Below are 19134 nucleotides of genomic sequence, written 5' to 3' on the forward strand. Positions count from 1 at the left end.
GACGAAAATAATAGATATAGTAGCAGGCTTAATGCCTCTGGTCCATCACACTACTAGTCATTAACGTTAGCTAGCTAGAGCATTCTAGCTGCAGACAAAGTACATGATATACATTTGCATTCAATTATAACATTATATACATTTACCATAAGTAAGGTTTTCAAAACGTTTACAGACATTTTAATTACTGACATATAATAAAGACATTGTGAAATCTAGGGCTTGTGCTCACTACTCACCTGTTGTAAACAGTGAGAGACTGGCTGCTGAAGTGTACTGACGCACTTGTTGCTCTGTTCTCATGCGGTAAATGAGGGGCGTTCAAGGACCGTCGGAAAGTCGATTTTTTGTCGATATATATATATATATATTTTTTTTTTTTACCAAAAAATTAGATTCGGGGCTAATCGAATTAGATCCGGGGCTTTAGCCCCGAATAAAACAGCCTAATGACGCCACTGTTCTGACATATAGCGCAGTCCAGAATCTCACATAAACTGCATGGACAGGGACCGTTTATCTATTCGGCCAATTCGATTTAATCCTCTGTACAGAGGATAGCCTTATGGGGGCGCCGTTGAGGCATCATAAACAACCAAGTTATATTTATATTAAGGGCATTTAGCTCCCCTCTTTATCCAAAGCGTATATATGTATATAACATCATATATAAATAAATATAAATATAATAAAAATATCCCAAGTTGGCTGCCGCTGAAGTGTCACTCGTTTCATTGCAACGATTGATTGAAGGTCTATCCAATAGCGTCCAGAGGCATTTTGGTCGGTCCATGATAACCCCCCTTGGAAATAGGAAATAAACGGAGAGATTCCAGACTAAGGTCTGTTGAGGTCAGGTTGCAGAGGCGTTTCTAGGATTTGAGGCCCTTGGGGGCTTAGCCTGGACATCTGCGGGGAGTCCGGGGGGGGGGGGATCCTTCCACAAAATTGTTATGAACTGGCTTTTTTTTATGCACTGTGGCCCCTTCATTACATTCAAAAACATGTCAATTTTTTAAAAAAGTTTATTGTGGACCTCAAAAGATGTATTTTATGTGCAAGATGAATTATGATGAGAAATTTTTAGTATTAGGAAAGTGTAAATGCAGTTCTTAATACTAATAGTTCCCAGTGTTTGGAAGTTGGCCCAGGTGGGTCCTTTGCATGGCTACTATCTGTAGATAGTAGACATCTCAATAACTACCATTCAATTTCCAAATTGTCCTGTCTGTCATAGCTTCTGGAAACGTCAGTGATGAACAGCTGAAAGCATTCCTCTCGGAGACCTCCTTTCCAAGTCCACATCAATTTGATGTAATAGTTAATCATAGCACCATTCCAGCTGTTACACTAGTATTACATTTACATTTAGGGCATTTAGCAGACGCTTTTATCCAAAGCGACTTACAATAAGTGCATTTGTTACAATAAGTACATTTGTCATAAGAAGTGAAACAATATATCGCTGTCGGTACAGTAAAGATGTTCATAGAACCAAGTGCAAGTATTACAATCACTAGGCTAACCCATTCCCCGTGTAAAGCAAGCCTTGGAAAAGCCTTACATGCCTCAAAATGTCCCTGAGAACTTAAAATAAAGTTTGAATAAATGAACAATGATCTTTTTAATTCATTTTATTACATCTTAAATGGGTTTCATTCAGCAAATAATGTTTGCAAGATAATGTTAACGCACATTTCACAAAGTTAGTGTATAAAAGTTGTTTACAGACATGTTTTAAAGCTTATTAGTCTGATTAAACCCTGTAATCAAACCCCAAATCCAGCATAGAAAGTGCATAGTTTTTCTTGCATGGTCTAAATTTACAATTTAGACCATGCAGCCCTTTTAAGGATTCAGACACTTCTCATGGCAGCAGTGAGGAAAGAAGACCCTATAGCGTAGGAGACGTCTCTTGCACTGGGCTGCACACAGTTTCAATAGAGGAGAATTCGGGGAGCACGATGAATGACTGCATTAAAACAAGAACAAAAAGAGAAAAAGATTTACATTGAAGGCTGGTGATGAGTAGAATGGAAATATACATTTATTAACATGTGATACAAAAACACATAGTACATATGCAGACAGAAGATTTCCGCACAAATGGATAATGACGTGGAATAATTCATAATATTTTTGATTTTTTGGGCTAACCGATCAACAAACTAATATAATTGAGTTTTTTCATTCATTATTAAATGTTTTATAGAAACAGCTGGCTACATATTTGTACATTATTTTCTATTTGAACATTTTGTGTGCATTTTCTTAAGGGGAAATTTTAAGTAAATGCTGAATAAATGCATCATGTTTTCAAACTCAAAAATAATAGTTTGAATAAGCGTGAATTCAATATAGACCAAAATAATCGTGATTATGATTCTTTCAACAATCGAGCAGCCATATGTACAATACTGAAGCGTATTGACAACAAAATAAAAAAATTTTGGAGTCCAGGAATATTTGGACTTCAACCCATGTCCAGTCTTTATACCAAATCTAATCTGGAATAAATCTGTCCTATTTCAACCAGCTAGCTACCGTTGAGTTTGACAAGTGATTATCGTTAAACTGTAATCACTACTTTGCGCTTTTATAAAAACCTTCATTGACCTTTTTAATAAAACTTCTATAGTTATGGAAACCGACAAATAATAATGAATCACGCTAATGTGAACTCTAGCAATACTTTGTCCATGGCGAAAAGTCTCATATCCAAAGTTATTGTATTTCTTTAAGTCTAAATTTCTTCAATTTGATACAAAAGCTTGGTTCATAACCACATGCAGGGCTTACGATGACGCAGCCTGCTCTCGGGCAGGTCGCGCACCTTCACCCGACTGGCGTCTCGCCGCATTTGAGCTGGCAGCGGACGCAGCCCCTAGCGACACGACCCAGAGGGCCATGGGAAGTCACCTGTTCTCTTGTAGCTCCTGGTAGTCCGGCTGGATTGCGGTCATCCGCTGTAACTCCTCCGCCTCCCTGCGTCACATTGTCCTGGCGTTTGGCTTGAGGCACGGTTGGCTTGGGGCCCGAGGGTTTCGCCTTGGCCTCAGCTTGTTTCGTAGCATCGTGAGCTACAGTCCTCATAGTGGCTCCTCGTAACGACGCCTCCCCGTCCCCCTCATGCTCTTCTGAATCCCCGTCCCCCAGGGCGTGAGGCTCCCCGGCGTACCCCTGCACCACCGGCTCTATGGAGTCCGTCTCGTCTTGGCTGTAACCCTCGTCTCCTAGGGTCTCCACGGGCACCCTGGGGGGCGTGGCGGTGGCGGCGGCAGCCGCCTCCGCCCCCCCGGGTCTCTGGACTCTCCGACGACGCACCGCACCATTAGCACCTCGTACCCGCTGACGCTGCTGTGGCGCGTCTCCTGCTTCTTGAGGCTCCGGGGTCATAAGGTAGGCCGGGGGTGGCTGGGATGGTTGAACCTGGGCCCGGGGTGGCAGAGCGGGTTGAACCTGGGCCAGTGGTGGCTGAGCCGCAGCCAGAGGGAGGGGAGGGTCCCGAAGACGCAGGGGTCCCATTATACCGTGCTGGAACATTGCCTGCACCCCTCCATACATGACCACCTGTGCACAGAACAAAAAAACAGTAGTGTATGCAAGTTATACCCAGGTCCTCCATTTGGAATTTGTATTACACCAGCAAGATCACCATGCTCAAAATCACCATGCAATGGATTTATACATTGTTGGCTTATTTCCACAGCCATAATATTCACCTTTTCAACATTGTAAGTCAAAATGTCAGTTGCCAGAACTTTGTTGCTTCCCCACCCATCAACTACACCTTGTGAAGTGCACCATGTTGGCACAATCCATTTCATCATTGATTTCATCAGTTACTTGGCAATACGTCATGTTGCAGAAGTAAATCACTCGAAAAGCCGTTACACATGGCATTAAAAAGGGAGGTCGGGAGGTGGTCTGTGACTGCGTACTGCTATTCACTACTTTTAAGTCATTTAACAGATGCATTTAGAGAGCAGGTAGCCTGCGGGCGACAGGGGAGAGGGCCCGGAACTTTTGCGCTGGGAATCGAACCGCCCACCGACAAGACTATCAGGTGCATGATGTAAAGAATAGATACCAGGATAGAGAGCACGATGGTGATGAGGACGGGTAACTGCAGGGTGATGGGCAGGTCCTTCAGTAGGGCACGGAGGAACTCACTGATGCCCTGGCCGATGTGCTTCAGGGGCTCTGTGAAGAAGGTGGTGATGGTCACCGAGAAGGCCTGGGGAAGGGATGAAGGAGGTTAACCCTTCAGCTCACGGTGGCCCCTCTCTCGGACTGAGTCTTCTGTTTAAACCATAGCTACTTGTACATCTCATTTTTCTTCCAGAATAAAAACGGAGTTTTCTCGGAGGCCAATAGAGGCATTGCGATTAATGACAATAAATTGTGCAGCCCTACAGCACAGTCGACTCACCTTGGATGGAGGCACCAGTAGGAATGGACTGACCATTAGGTCTTTATAATACTCATTGCAGGGATCATCCTGCAGAGTCCAGGTAGTCCTGTACCATTCTGAAACCGAAGAAGTGTGCTAAGTAAATGTGTCGGAAAAGAATCCTTGACATTTCCGAAATGTTCATCATACGCGTTCATTTTCACTGTTTATATTTTGTCAGCAAAACTTAACTTTAACTTTCAATTAACATGAATGATGAATACTCGTACTTATTTCACAAAAATCAACACTGCCATTGAATAAGCAATATCTGTATGCACAACACGTATGTATAATGTACGCACGGCGCCAGCTTACCTTTTAAATTATCAGTCCAGTCGATTTTCTTCATTCCAGTGCATTTCTCATACGCCGTGTCCATCTTCGCGAGTCGGGTCTGGTGCTGGGCAAATTCAATCTGAGGAGCATACAAAAAACACATAAGAAGTGCCATAGGGAAGAGAAAGTGGATGCACTGCATGGCTGTAGGGGAAGGGAGGTGTCGCTGTTACCTTGTACAGGTAGAACCAGTTCCACACAACGCTGACAAGGAAACAGACTGCGAACATGCGTTTGAACTGGACGAACCAGGAGACCACGGCCCACAGCTGAGTGCAGATGACCAACGCAATGACGAGGATGCAGAGAAACACCTGCATTGGGAAGTGGGGCGAACGATTGTTATAATTCAATTCGTACTGGACTTGGTTGTACCTTATTATTACTGAGTTGTGCCCTCATGAGATTTCTATTTGAGTATTTATAGAATATGAAAGCGATTATCCTTTCAACCTATACGACATGGTCATATTAGTTCAGACCGAAGGCTTCTTGGGTATGAACGCTAACGTTGAAGTGTGCTTACTTTCAAGACAGTATCAATTTCCACTCCGAAGACGTCCTCAAAACGCCACTTCCAGGCCTCGAAGTCCAAAGGTTTCACGTCTATCAACAGTTGGCTGAGCACGTCGTCCATTGCCCCTTGCCGCCAGCCTTCACCCGACTCCAGAAACCTCTGGATCTCTGTGACACCCTGTCTGGTGACTTTCACTTTAGCGTTATAGAAGCTGTCCATTTTGTCGGTGGGCTGGAAATAAAATAAAATACCTTTAGAAATATTATCCTGTTTGGTACTAATGTAGTTAAACCAAGAGGGACAGAAGAAAGTTGAGTTGTGAGGAATGATAAAATACAATATAAAGCATTGAGGACTTGGTTACACATGATGATGAAAAGATACTCATGGTTTCTGTTTTATTCGCATTTCAAAATGTCTGTTGCCGTTGAGCATTTCAAGCAACTTCCATCTTTAGACATGGCCAGGGAGAGCTCAGCAGCGGGCCAGATCGACATCGCTAGGAGGAGCCAAAGTGGAATTTCTTTGCGCATGAATGCTACTGTACATAGGTTAACCACTTGAAATAACCTACCAAGCCAACTTTGTTGATCAGCATCAGAAACCTGGTCAGGAATCTCCTAAAAACAGGGCTGCATGTGGGCTGCTGTGAGATAGATGCAATGCTCTTCCGCAGATCTGCAACCTATAGAGGAAGAACCGTACACAGGATGACGGCAGTGGCAGATTTTTTATTTCCCTTTTGGATTGGATTTTCTTTTTATTTTAATCAAGGATTATTCTTAATGAAAGATAATGCTTTGATCGTGTGCCGGGTATGTGTCCTCATATAAATAATGCCAAACATTACTAACCTCTGTTTTTAACGCTGAAACTTGACTGCTACAATCTATATCTTCTTCGACATGTTCCCTTCTTTTAGTGGGAACGTTGGGATACGTTGTTGGCTGTAAAACGACGTTAACAAATTGAGAGGACTGATGTAAATGTAGTTTCACATTCGTTTTACAGGAAAGAGCGGGTCGTGTTATCTCCATGGTTCTGACCCACGCCAACTTCATGAAACTTTCTTAGTACCGTCGTTGTGTAACTGTTATGAGCGTAATAATAATCGATGTTGTACATGAAATCTGAATCACACCATAGCTTTATACTATCCCACGTCCACAAACCTCGCCACCTGCCTCCTCAGCAGATGGGACCGTTCACATTCTGGTTTGGGGCGAATGGCAACAACATAGGATTTTACCCCTTTTTCCTCTAAATTGGAGACCAATGGCAAAGATAACTATGTTGACGATCATAATAACTACTGTTGACGGCAAATAACTACGTTTAAAACAAAGAGATTTTGGTTCACTGGCTCTTAACAGCGAGCACTCAGTGTAAGAGACAGCAATGGGGGAGAACATCAAAGTTTAGAACCACTGTCATTGCGGTACATACACAGACCAAACGAAAGACACATTATTCTAGGCCTCCATCCACAACATTTGTTGTGTCCATCAAAAGAGTCACCACCCTACCTCTGATTGTTTTTTCATCGTTTTCGTGCCTGCATCGTAGTTCAGCATATCGTAGGGGTCGAGCCATTCATCTTCCTCTGTCCGTACAAGTGCAGCCAGGCTGCACATGAGGACGACGAGGCGCAGTCCCACACGGAATTGTGACATGGTGATCAGTGGATCCGTGGCATCAACGCGTCTTATCTTAAACAACAAAAAAAATCCATATTAATTACAATGCCTCATGGGTCGATGAAGCGGTTCTTCTCTAGTTTGTGGCTGAGAATCGGAGAGGGAGTCCCTGTCAACTTTGTTCGCGGCACCGGACGGTGTGTGAACAGGAATAGAGCGTAACCATCCAAGGTATACTTACCACGAACCAGAGGACGGTGACACGATGGTATATTGTGGAAATGTATTAAACGTTATTAGTTCACCGCTAGAAGTAATCGACGACCTGACATTTGCCCGAGCTGAATCTTCGGACGTGACAGCAAGCTCCATGAGCGCACGGTGTTGTGTTTATGATGTTCACTTCCGGACACAAACTGCCCTCTTGTAGTTCCAGCAGAACACTTCCGGAACACCAATGTGATTAAACGTAAGACTTATAAATACTTCGATTGTAGATGATCAGCACATCTGAATCAAATGTAGATTTGCATTAAAGCATGGGATAATGATTGCTAATGGGTTTTAACTATTAACACTGCCATGATTAAAGTAATGCTATTTTTTTAAAGCTGTATACTTGCAGTAGCAATTGTAATGAAGAAAAGCATTGTCACAGATAATCCAGGAAAACCTATCAATACATTGAATCGGCTCTTAAGAGATGCATCTTCATTTTAAACAATGTAAGCATTCATGTATATATATATAAATCCAAATCCAATAGCACAAAGAAATATTGTAATGTTTTTTTTATTGGTTTTCTATTGCAAAATATGCAATATCAGCAAAAGGTTGGCAATGATGTGACATTTACAAAAAATTGTAATATAATGTATATGCATTCATATCTTATGTGTACTATAGAGCAATTCAAAGTTATCCATTGATTGGTTTTAATTAACCCACACACAAAAAGCCTATACAGAGAGAAACCGACATCCTATAATTAGACACCTGAAAGCTTTCAAACTTCACGAGACTAATGCATCATCAATGTGAAGGTCAACAGGTTATTATAAAAGGGTGTCAACTTTGACTTCCACGAACGACACAAGCCAAAGATGTGACCGCTATCGTGGCTCTGTGGATGCCCTCCGTTCGCCCTCTCAGACCTGCCTTCCAAAGAATAAAAGACAGAAAAAGAAGAAGTCCACCAGTCACCGGTCCAAAGTTCATTTTCCTTTCCTCCCGCCCTTCGGTACCCTTCCTTTCCCTGGTTTGGATCCCTTGGGTTTACCGCCTTTACCGGGCTTGCCGCCTTTGCCTTTGCCTTTCCCGCCCTTGCTCCGCTGCTCTTTGCGCTGCAAGCCCCGCATGTCCTTCTTCATGCGGCTGTCCACCACCTTGAAGTGTCCCTTCACGCCGGACGGCCGGCCCACCCTGCCCCCCGAGCCCTTCTTGGCCACGACGTACGTCACCTCCCGCTTCTCCTCCTTCCCCACACCCGCCTTCTTGTAGATGCTGTGAGAGGACGAAACGACAAGAGAGATGGTTCATTCGTAGTCGCGAGCAAAGGTGCTAACACCATGGACGCTAACAGCATGGACGCTGATAGATATATACCTCTTGAGCGCAGACATCTTCTCTTTTTCGGAGATGTCGACCGTGTCAACCACAGCCTCAGCCTTCTTCTTCGCCGACTCCATCTTCCTCAGCATCTGGAGACGCACAAAAAGAAAAGAAATGAAAATCTTTGAAAGAGCTGCACTCCTTTTGACAACCTCCCCTTCAGTCACGCAAACTAACACTTTCTATTTCCAGACCCTTCGTATTGGTCTGGAAGAGAAAATAAGGGCCATCATATGAGAGCTGCTCGATTCTGAAAAAAAGAATCACAACCATTTGGGTCAATATTGAAATCACGATTGTTCAAACGATTATTTATGAGTTTGAATACATGATGCATTTCTTCTCTCCAAAAAACACTTTGTAAATGAGTGCTTAAAAATTTCCCCCTAAAGAAAATACACAAAATATTGAAATAGAAAGTGTTGAGATCTAATGTAATGAAAAAATAGTTTTTGGTGTTTGACGCAAAAATCGAAATCGCGATAGAAATGTAATTAATCGCACAGCCCTACATCATATTCATCTGGCTTTGGACCATTCAGATGAACACATCCCAGAGTGCCCCATGCTGCCCGCCCCCCCCCCCCCCCTCTCACCCTCTTCTTCTTCCTGGCCTTGGCCTCGGCCACGCGCTTGATGGGCCGTGCGTTGATCTCCTTCCACTTCTGCTTGAACTCGTCCACCATCTCCTGGGTCACCGGCATCGGCTTCTTGCGGTGCTTCCGCTCGTCGTCGAAGAACCACTCGGGCACCTCCCACTGGCCCTCGGAGTTGGCGAACCTGGTGGGACACGCCACCATGGGACACGGGGTCAGTTCAGTTGTACCAAAACAGCCACAGCGGAATAACGGTTCGGCGCTTGCGGCCCGGAGGACTCATTGCAAAACAAAAAAAACTACTGAGTACACTTGGATGCTATCTTTTTAAAAAACAAGTCGAAAATGCCAACCTAACCACACACACACACAAAAAGATTTTCATTTCGCTATGGGAAGATTATAAAGTAATAGCAACTGCTTGTATCGTTATGGTTTTGTTCTGCCGAAACTCATTTTACACAAGTGGAAGCTTTCAGAAGGGATTTTGAGTGTATGTTTCTACAGTGGACATTCTGCATTAGTTTGTGTTCGCTTAGGCAGCTCCATCGCGGGCCCTTTTAGTAAATGTCATCAAACAACAAACAATATCATCTGGAAGGGAATTAGACGAAGGTCCGGTCACACACACACCTGTGGAAGGAGTCGTCCATGAGGTCCCTGCCCCGCTTCTTGGACGAGGCGATCTGACAGCCCAGGGCCAAGCCTTCTGCATCCAGCACTCTGTGTCTCTTGTCTGGCGCAAAGAGACATTGAGAGACCTCATTACACACCCAAGATCCCTCATTCAGAGCTGACTGAATGTAAAAATTATAACTTATAAATAGACTTGAAAGCCAGGTCCCATTCAGATATGCATTTATTAAATATCCCACGCTGAGTTATCAATCCGATTCAAAAGGACGTTGATGTTATTTGGAACAGATGAGCGAATGTTCCCCCATTTTAAAGTAGGGTCGAGGGTTGTACTCACTGCTGCGCTCCACGGGAACAACCTGGAAGTCCTCCTTATCGGCTTTGGCCTTCAGCCCGCCGGCCCCTTTGCCTCGCCTCATTGTCGTTATGTCCCTAAAAAGGCGCAAAAAATATTAACCGAATGCGCTTCATTTTTTTTACCAGGGAATACAACATGAATAATGATTTCTTACGGTTCATCATCACTGCTGTCCGAGTCCGAGTCACTGTTATATGCATCCTCGGTTTTCTGTGTTGGTCCCGCCTCCTCCTCTGGATGGACAGCTGTCACCTCCTCTTCCTCCACCTCCCCCTCCCGGCCTTTTTCTGAAACCACAAAAGGTTCTTATTATTATTACAAAAAATTGATTCATGAGTTACCGCTGGACCTTTCCCAATAATAACGACCATAATAAAAAAGATGGTTACCTAGTGCTTCCTGGCTCTGCAGCTTCTCGGTCTGTTGGAGTTCAGTCTCCGCGTCCTTCTCCAGGTCGATTTCCGAGAAGATCCCCTATTGAGTAAAAAGCCGTCTTCGTCAAAATATATCCTCTATATCCATTTTTCATGTACAATCTAGCTACATCACCACAAAAGTTGGCCTTTTATTTCCCTTCTGTGCGCATCTGAGAGACAAAGACAGGAAGGCGAATTAAAGATGAACAGTCAAACAAACCTTGCTGAACCACAGGTTGGTCTCACGCTCTCTCTTCACATCTTTGTCCTCGAGGTCCACCAGCAGACCTCCTTGGCCCTGCTCCTCCTCCTCCTCCTCTTCCTCCTTCTCTTTCTCGGCTGCTGCCTTTGCCGTCTTCAAGGCCACCCTGGAGTTCAACAAAAAGCACAGTTTACTATATAAGCCAATGAAACTCCTACCTCAACCAACCTTGCCGGCGTACAATTTTTTACTATAGTGATTATTTATTTACCTTTGGTCCTAAAAACAAATGTTTTATTATTACTACCCTTCTTATCTATAAATATTGAATTCTTTACACTAGAAAGTGTTAGCGAGCTGTTCTACAAAGGGCTGGAAAAAATTATGGTCTATACAAGATATGTTATTCGGAGTACCATAAGGGATACCAACATAATAAAATTCATTTAATAAAGAACAAAAACTACACAAAACCTTTCTTAACTCGGAATACAGTTTAGACTCCCATCCAGTGGCTCCCCTCAGACCATAAGACAAACAGCGCCCTTACTTTTTCTTCTGCTTCTCCAGCATATCCAGCTGCATCTCCTGCTCCTCCACCTCGTCCCTCTCTTCCTCGTCTAGGTCAGAGGCCAGGGACATCTTGTCCTCCTCATTGTCCTCCTCGTCCTCAGAGATGTGGAAGTGCTCCTCTCCCTCCACCAGGCTGTCGGCAGCCAGCATGTCCCCCTTGGAGATCTCCCCCAAGGCCTGGAAGGAGGAATGAAGGACATTTATTTAGAAACACAATTAAGGCTTTGGCCACTTCTAAATTAAGCAATATTTATACTACATACACATGTCATTAATGAGCAGGTAGGATTTTTGCATCTCGTTCCAGGATGCCTAGGGGTATTTTTTGAAGACGGGGATTGAACCTAGTAGCTTTCGCTGGAAGTCAAACACTGTAATCAACACTATCCTGTAACCATTGTCTCCTGAATGCAATCGAATGGCTTATGCTAACAGCGGAGAGTTGGGCGCGTGTGTAAGTGTGTGTGTGCCACACGCCTTGGCCTTGATGCTACTGAGACAGAACATGGCCGTGTCCTCGTTGTCGGCGATGGAGACACCTGGCAGGTCCATCTTCAGTTCCACCCTCTCCCTCTGCTTCCTCCTCTCCTTCAACACCTTCTTCTTCTTCCTGCAGTAACACGCAGGTCCAAAGGTGCATCAGCACGGAACATCTCGGGAGTTGTGATTTCAAGGAATGTATATCGTGGTTTCACGGTGACCACAGAGACAGTACATTTTGGCAGACTATGTTCCATACATATACATATTTTAATCTAACCACACCTCTAAACCACCTTAATTTGTGTTACAGCCCCAATTATTGTAAATGCGTTTTATTGATTAATACGTCACGTCCATTAAGAACACCTGGGGTCCATAGCGATCCCTTACCGTCTCAGATCGGCGATCTCCTCGGCCTTCAGCTCCGCCAGTTGCGTCACCATCGCCTCGTTCTCCGCCTCGTCCTCCTTCTCCGTGGCGGTCTCCGTCTCCCCCTCCGCCGCGTCCACCTCGACGGGCTTGTCCGGTTTCACGTCTGTGTCGCTGTCTTCGTCGTCCTCCTCGTCAGAGTTCAGGCTGAAGGTGCATGGAAAGTAAACAAAAATTTAACGTCACGTTTTTTATTTTTATTACTTTTTGCGACCATTACTACTGACATGCTGTTGGCTTACACGATCTCCTGGTCGCGTTGCTTGGCCTCATCCTTGATCTTTTTGGACAGATATCTCCTCAGCTTGGTCCGCCAGTTCAGCAGCAGACTGTTGTTAGTGGGACGGGACAGCGGGACAGACGGATTGAAACAAACGCAAGACAATATTCAAGCAGTTATTGTAATAAAAAGCCAACAGACCAACACAAAAAAAAGAGTGATCGATACCAAAAGATGAGGTGCACATCCTCAATATTTGTTATATATGATTTAGTATCCATGCTTAATTTTAAACATTCCAATTATTACTGTATATCGATAATGTTCCTCACCTATACCAGCTAGATAGCACTTTACCTCATATTAAAGCACCAATCATGTGTTGCATATTATACATATATTTGAGAAAAACACTTGACTGCTAATTCTTATTCACAAATACATCCCAGAAAAGTCTTACCGGAGATCTTTACGGCCCAGCACCTTGATGTCACGGCAACACTCTTTGACCTCGTCTGTAGTAATCTCCTGAGACTCCAGCTCTAGGCTGTCCAAAGTGATCTAGACGGCAAACAAAAACAAAAAAACTTTATTACATATAATGGCAAGCAGAACTTGAAGGTATTAAACCATCCAATGGTCAAAGACCAAAGGCAAGCAATATAGGTCACTTGTTTTTACAGTACACAAATCGAAGAACAAAGAGACCTACAGAGACTGCTGTAATTATAATTAGATGGGGTTTAAGGGGTCAAGTTAAAACTTAAAGACTTTTGAATACATGGGTTGAAAATCATTAAGTATCTTACCGTGCTGGCCTTGCCAAGGAAATCCACAGGGTTCTCAGCTTTGAGAAACTCAGTCAGTGTGAAGCTGTGATAGAGGGTCAGATCACCATCGGTGTACCCCTCCGCCTTAAACAGAGGAAAGCATATTACTTTTTGCATTTAAGGAGCCGAGAACAACCTAATCAACCCTCAATCTGAAATGGATGCAAAACCCAACAAACCCACTATTCATAAAAGGGTAAAAAATTATTAAGAAGCATCTATTTATTCATTGTACCCCTGCGCGCACGTCGATGCACACACACACACACACCTTGGGCTTCTTGACAGGGATCAACTCCTTCACGGTCTTGGCCTGAACCTCCACCTCTTTGAAAGCATGCTTGGGGTCGAAGAACTTGCTGTCAATCTTGTCCGGGGCAAGGAAACCTACATAGCCAGAGAGAACAGGGCCATCACTCGGGTTGTCAAGCCTATAACCAACAATGAACACCCAAAAAGTACGACTTGTTAAGGATAAAGGGTGTATGTCGGCATCACTGACCCTGACAGACCACGAAGATCTCAGCAGACTCATTTCGGGAGGCCTGGGGCTTGGTGGCCTGCACCTTCTTGAAGAACTGCTGGAAGATCCAGAGCAGCGGCTGGTAGTCCTTGGAGCGGAAGACCTTGGTGATAAAGGAGCCCCCCTTGTTCAGGAACTCACAGGCCAGCTTCAGGGCCATGAGGGTGAGGTGAGCTGGAAGAACAGAAGGAGATTTAGCTTTGGCATTGAGAAGATTACTCTGTTGGGGATTTAATAATAATTAAAAAATGCATTGGATTATCTTAAGTCTACTTTAAAAATAAAACAAAAAGTGTGGAAATGTTTGTTGAATAATTGATGAGTACCTACCCTGGGTGAAGGCGTCATGCTGCCAGTTGGCACCTACGTTGGGCGCACCGTCATTGAGGACAACATCCACCTTCCAGGTCTGCAGCTCTTTCCGAATAGCCTGGGAACAAGACATTTACTGATATATTATTACATTATTTAATCAGCAATCGAAATTTAAGTCAAAGTCATAGTGAACTTTATTGTCAGACCAACAAGTTACATAGAGGACCAAAATTGCATTTCCCAATACTCCAAATGTGCTATTAATATATTTACTACACATCATGTAACATAATATTGCAAAAAGACTACAACAAAAATACACAACATATACAGACTCAATATGTGAGTTACTCTGAATTATGTAAACAAGGGAATGTGACTAACAATAATTACTATATAAAGCACAAACCAAAATATTATAATTAAATTAATTTTCATAAACTCTACAAAATACAACTTATATTAACTTGGTAAGAAAATATATTGATTGTAAATAAACTAGGTCTTCATTAATTTTCCAATATGTGCATCAATTAATATAGGACGTCATGTTTAGTACAGATGATAGCAGGACCAGCTCAAACGGAATCAACTTCTTGTTCGTCAATTATGAATGTGAGAAAGGCTCCCTCACCTGTTTGCATTTGTCAGTAGTGATGTCTTCCTGTAGAGTTACCACATTAGGGATAGCTTTGATAGGCACCAAATCCACACCTGGAAGGTAAATAAGAAAAAAATCTCAAATACTGTCAACTGTACAACACAAGGTATACGTAGTCAACACTGAAGAGAAGGCAGAACACGTATTTGCATAACCATAATCAGACCAACATGCTTACCAATAATGAGGCTGGAGATGGGCATAAACTTTGAAGCCACTTGCAGCCTGTGATAGGAGATAGAATAAACGTGTAAGTGCTTAATTCTATCGAGTTGGTATTTAAATGTGGATGTCAGGGTTGTTTGAAGTCATCCGAGAATGTACTCACCATCCGCCTGGGGCTGCACACAAGTCAACCAACGCTCTGGCTTTTTGTAAAAACTGGAATTTACGGTTAAGCTGAATTAACTTGAAGGAGGAACGAGACCGATAGCCTGTAGGATAAAACAGTAAATGATCACATAACCGAGCATCTTAACAAGTGAGGCTTCTGATTGATATACCAACATCTACTGGTGTCATGCCAACAGGACTGGATTCTAAATTGCTAAAATAATCCGGATCTTAAATCCTTACCAGTTTCTTTGGCCAAGTGGTAGAACTTGTCCTTCCTGGTCTTTCCTATTTTTGTTTTCTTTCCCATTTTGTTTCCGTTTGATTTTGTCCTTGATTATATGAAAATATTTTCTAACCGATAAAAACCCAGGGACCACACATCCCTGGAACAAAACACGTGTGGATCTCTGGGCGCATGTATTCTACGTCACAGGTCATGCGGTCTTCTTTGCCGAAGTCATTTAGGCATTACTGCCATCTAGTGTTCTTAACGCATACTACATCAAAGCTGTTTTCTATTTTGTGTGAGCAGTGATACGTAATATGTTCTTGCCCTGCTTTAATATACAATATGCAATCATAGCCAATATCAAGCAAAGTCTTTCATTAAAGAAGCACAAAAAACAAATATTAAGTTCCTTTGTTAGTATTTATTAATTAATTTTATTTTGAAATGCAATTGCCTTTATTGTCATCAATTTTCATTTTAAGTTTAGATATGTCAGCCATATTAGTAGTAGAAATGTGCTCATCAATGCAGAGAGGAAGACAGCTATCAGAAAGGCCTGTTTCTTGACCGGTTGTTGATGAGTCCCAGCACAGAAAAGGCACTTGCTGCAGCCGTCACCAAACCAATGGCCCCTATTGCCCGTGTTGCCTGTGGACATAATTCATATTAGCATATGGCAATTAGTCTCATGGCTGTATAGCCATGAGACTGATTGTATGTTCCATTAACCTCCTTTGTAATAACATTTAATCATTCTCATATTGTGTACATATTGTGTGTATATATGAAACGTTTGTAATTGGTGGAGCATAGCAATCCGGTTCACGGTTCACAACACAACAAAGCACAGGTCTTGAATAGAAACAGTGGTCCACCAGCCTACTACCAAGCATACACACCTGTTGGCTTGTCAAATAGGTTGGTCATATCATATGTACTCTCATGGTTAATGAATGAGCTGAGATCAGAAAGGAAACAAGGATGTCTTGTTCTTGGCTTCCTAAGGGCCGTTGGCTGGCTTCTGCTTTCCCCTGTGTGTGCCGTAAGTGTCCCCTGATAGATCCGACAGTGAAAGTGAGGTAAAAGTGAAGTCTACAGACCTGTTCAGACACCCCCTCCCCGTAGCGGAGCAGAGTGACAAAGTGCTCACAGTTGCTGCCCAGGAGGTCATAGGACACTTCCTGGCCAATGAGCACTTGAGCACGCTGGATGATTTCAGAGACAGGCAGGGGTGTGTGGTCGTCATCGTACTTGTTGTTGACACGGTATGAGTCCCCACCGACCACCTCCTTCAGCAGCTGCATGCGTACCACCGCCTTGCGGCTGAACACTGATTTTACACTGGACATGGCAGCTGCTGGACCCTCATCTGGGATGGGGAAACGAGGGGCCGGGCAACACATCAAGGTCATCAAAGACAATAAAGGAAGCATGGTTGTGCACGGGTGCATTTCAATTAGGAACCATACAATATAAATGTTTAGGTTCTACCAGGTTTTACCGCAGTCAAACAATACAAGAAAGACTAACATAAGCGGTTGCATATACATTTTCAAAACATGCCCCACTTGATTATTATCATCAGAACCTGAGAAGATGAGAGCCAATTGAGAATAGTGGGTTTACTGACCAACAGGTGTTAAGTTGATGATGTACCCATCTCCCAGGTAGAGAGCCCAGTGCTGATAGGCTGGTCTGAAGATCTCAATGAGATCACCTGGCTGGGGGTCACCAGGGGGGTCCAGAAGGTGAGGATCATTAGAGGCCATCTGAGAGAGCAAGGTGAAAGAGCAGACTGATATTAAGTGTTTATTCAGCTCTCTAATTGAAAGACACCTTTATTGTGTATTGTTCAAAATTTGGAGAAAGAAAAATGGTACACAAACCCTCTCTCTCTCTCACACACACACACAGACACACACACACAGACACACACACACACACACACACACACACACACACACACACACACACACACACACACACACACACACACACACACATAAAGACAACAGGCCAAACAGTTGCACAGATATTTTCAGTTTACTTACAGTTGAGTGTCCTTTCTGTTTATCCATCCCACATCATGCTTCCACAAACTCTTAAAAGAAAAAGGAAATAGTAAAATCGATATGTTGCTTTGACAATATCACTTTGATGTAGATGTATATAGGATCTTGATATGCTAGTGGTAAAAAAAATATGTTATTAACAATTGCAATATTCACCATCCTTTTATTTGCATAGGTATAAAGTGAGGGACAGAGATCTACAATTTGACCCCAAAGAGAGAGAGATAGAGGTGAGAGAGATAGAGGTGAGAGAGATAGAGAGAGAGAGAGAGAGAGAGAGAGAGAGAGAGAGAGAGAGAGAGAGAGAGAGAGAGAGAGAGAGAGAGAGAGAGAGAGAGAATGCTGGATCGCATGTTACATAAAGGGCAAGGGCAGCATCATAGGAACACACAGACAATACACTCTGGCTCCAACGGACAATACATCCATACGCTCTTGTGTAAAATATGCTGCCACAATAGCGTCCACATAATGGAGAAACAGAGAGAACGTTAGAAAACTGTAATAAACATTTTCTTGTTAAAATATACTGAAGAAAAGTTAAATACATTCTCTATTGCAATAAAAACATACTACAATATTTATTTGTTTGGTGAATTCACAATATCTGCCATACAATTCCAACATTATCTCTTTGAATTGCAGGCCAATTCAGCAAATTCTACATCTTTTGCAAGGGTAGCTGAATTGAAATCTATATCTTCCTAGGAGAGCAATTAGTAAATCCATGTCATTACTAATACATGATCCCAATTCAACGGTTGAAAGCATATGCTATTGTTTGTAGTATCTCTTTATTCAGCACTGGTATAAAATACATAAAACATTTATTTATTTTCCAGTTTAGTCAATTGATTTAAGTGAAAAATAAAGGAAGACACATCGGGCCAGTTGAACTCAGATGGCGTACTTACTCAAACGCTAGCAGCTTTTTCTTCCTGGTCATTTTAATTGTCCATCATTGTTTAGAAAATCACATAAAAACTCCAAAATAGAAAGAGAGAAAAAAAAGGATTGTGTCCAACGCCGAACCACCAATATCGCAAAAACGACTGAAATTAAGTTGATGTCCTTCCCTTATATGTTAGAGGTCCTAGTTCAGGTGTTTGAATGGTTTCCATGCGGTCTCGTTGAGCATTGGCTTTGAATAACGGAGCCAGCGGTCTATTTGGGGGGGTCACTGAGAGGGGCAGGGGCGTTACGTGTCGGGGCGCTGTCCCATTCACAAACAGGCAGCGACAGTTTAACCATAGCACTATTGACATTGGCCCAATGTATTGGTGTGTTCAATTAAGCCGTGTGTTCAATTTTATTAATGTATGTCGTAGTTTATAATAACTTATAATAATGTCTGGAATTATACCAGAACCGAATTAAACAGAATTAAACAGCCTACACATTGTTTTCTGTAACAGCAGGGTTGGAATGATATAATAAGACCATAGATTGTATAAAATAGATCAAAAAACGTAAAGCGTAGTGAGACGTCATTAATTTGAGTGCGGCTAAAAAAATAATTGCTGCTAGTAAACAAGATTTGAAGCGTTTGGTCATGTATTAGACGGCCTATGAATGTCAACTTTCTGGATCCGGAGGAACAAATGACCAAATTGATTTAATTGATTACATTCATACGTTGATTGAACCGATTATCTGTTTTGAGTGTAAGCGTAAATCAGAGGGGCGGGGCAATCTTTG

General features: G+C 42.8%; 3 protein-coding genes across 4 annotated transcripts; all 3 read right to left on the reverse strand.

Moving 5' to 3' along the window:
- Window positions 1-1658: 1658 nt before the first annotated feature.
- clcc1 (chloride channel CLIC-like 1) lies at window positions 1659-7341 on the reverse strand. 2 transcript variants are annotated; one of them, XM_079740384.1, is made up of 11 exons: window positions 7188-7341; window positions 6836-7018; window positions 6164-6256; window positions 5884-5994; window positions 5319-5540; window positions 4966-5106; window positions 4772-4871; window positions 4433-4530; window positions 4091-4237; window positions 2920-3570; window positions 1659-1972 (listed from the first exon to the last, which is right to left on the reverse strand). In XM_079740384.1, the coding sequence occupies exons 2-11, from the start codon at window positions 6980-6982 to the stop codon at window positions 1895-1897; spliced, it is 1788 nt and encodes a 595-aa protein (XP_079596510.1). In that variant the 5' UTR covers window positions 6983-7018; window positions 7188-7341; the 3' UTR covers window positions 1659-1894. The 2 variants fall into 2 exon arrangements, with proteins under 2 accessions (XP_079596510.1, XP_079596509.1); XM_079740383.1 differs by having other exon boundaries at window positions 1659-3570.
- A 439-nt stretch (window positions 7342-7780) lies between these two features.
- ftsj3 (FtsJ RNA 2'-O-methyltransferase 3) lies at window positions 7781-15516 on the reverse strand. Its single transcript, XM_079740306.1, has 21 exons — window positions 15376-15516; window positions 15128-15233; window positions 14978-15024; window positions 14773-14852; window positions 14154-14253; window positions 13803-13997; window positions 13572-13687; window positions 13280-13384; window positions 12931-13031; window positions 12493-12579; window positions 12212-12397; window positions 11816-11948; window positions 11316-11515; window positions 10784-10931; window positions 10537-10621; window positions 10302-10434; window positions 10127-10221; window positions 9787-9889; window positions 9154-9337; window positions 8552-8646; window positions 7781-8449 (listed from the first exon to the last, which is right to left on the reverse strand). Exons 1-21 carry the CDS (start codon window positions 15440-15442, stop codon window positions 8161-8163), a joined length of 2655 nt encoding a protein of 884 aa, XP_079596432.1. The 5' UTR covers window positions 15443-15516; the 3' UTR covers window positions 7781-8160.
- A 394-nt stretch (window positions 15517-15910) lies between these two features.
- Window positions 15911-17442, reverse strand: plaat1 (phospholipase A and acyltransferase 1; the record flags this gene model as incomplete). Its single annotated transcript, XM_079740483.1, has 4 exons — window positions 15911-16012; window positions 16465-16733; window positions 16995-17133; window positions 17416-17442. 4 exons carry the CDS (start codon window positions 17440-17442, stop codon window positions 15911-15913), a joined length of 537 nt encoding a protein of 178 aa, XP_079596609.1.
- Between the last annotated feature and the right edge of the window lie 1692 nt (window positions 17443-19134).

This window comes from Pollachius pollachius, assembly GCF_949987615.1.
Source record: "Pollachius pollachius genome assembly, chromosome: 7".
Lineage (NCBI taxonomy): Eukaryota > Metazoa > Chordata > Actinopteri > Gadiformes > Gadidae > Pollachius > Pollachius pollachius.

Coding starts and splice junctions, on each gene's coding strand:
- clcc1 (XM_079740383.1), bottom strand. CDS start 6,982: ATGTCACAATTCCGTGTGGGACTGCGCCTCGTCGTCCTCATGTGCAGC. Junction 4,872..4,965: donor ACTGGTTCTACCTGTACAAG/GTAACAGCGACA, acceptor TATGCTCCTCAG/ATTGAATTTGCCCAGCACCA. Junction 4,531..4,771: donor CTGGACTGATAATTTAAAAG/GTAAGCTGGCGC, acceptor CTTCGGTTTCAG/AATGGTACAGGACTACCTGG.
- ftsj3 (XM_079740306.1), bottom strand. CDS start 15,442: ATGGGAAAGAAAACAAAAATAGGAAAGACCAGGAAGGACAAGTTCTAC. Junction 13,998..14,153: donor GCATGACGCCTTCACCCAGG/GTAGGTACTCAT, acceptor CTGTTCTTCCAG/CTCACCTCACCCTCATGGCC. Junction 12,398..12,492: donor CAACGCGACCAGGAGATCGT/GTAAGCCAACAG, acceptor ATGCACCTTCAG/CCTGAACTCTGACGAGGAGG.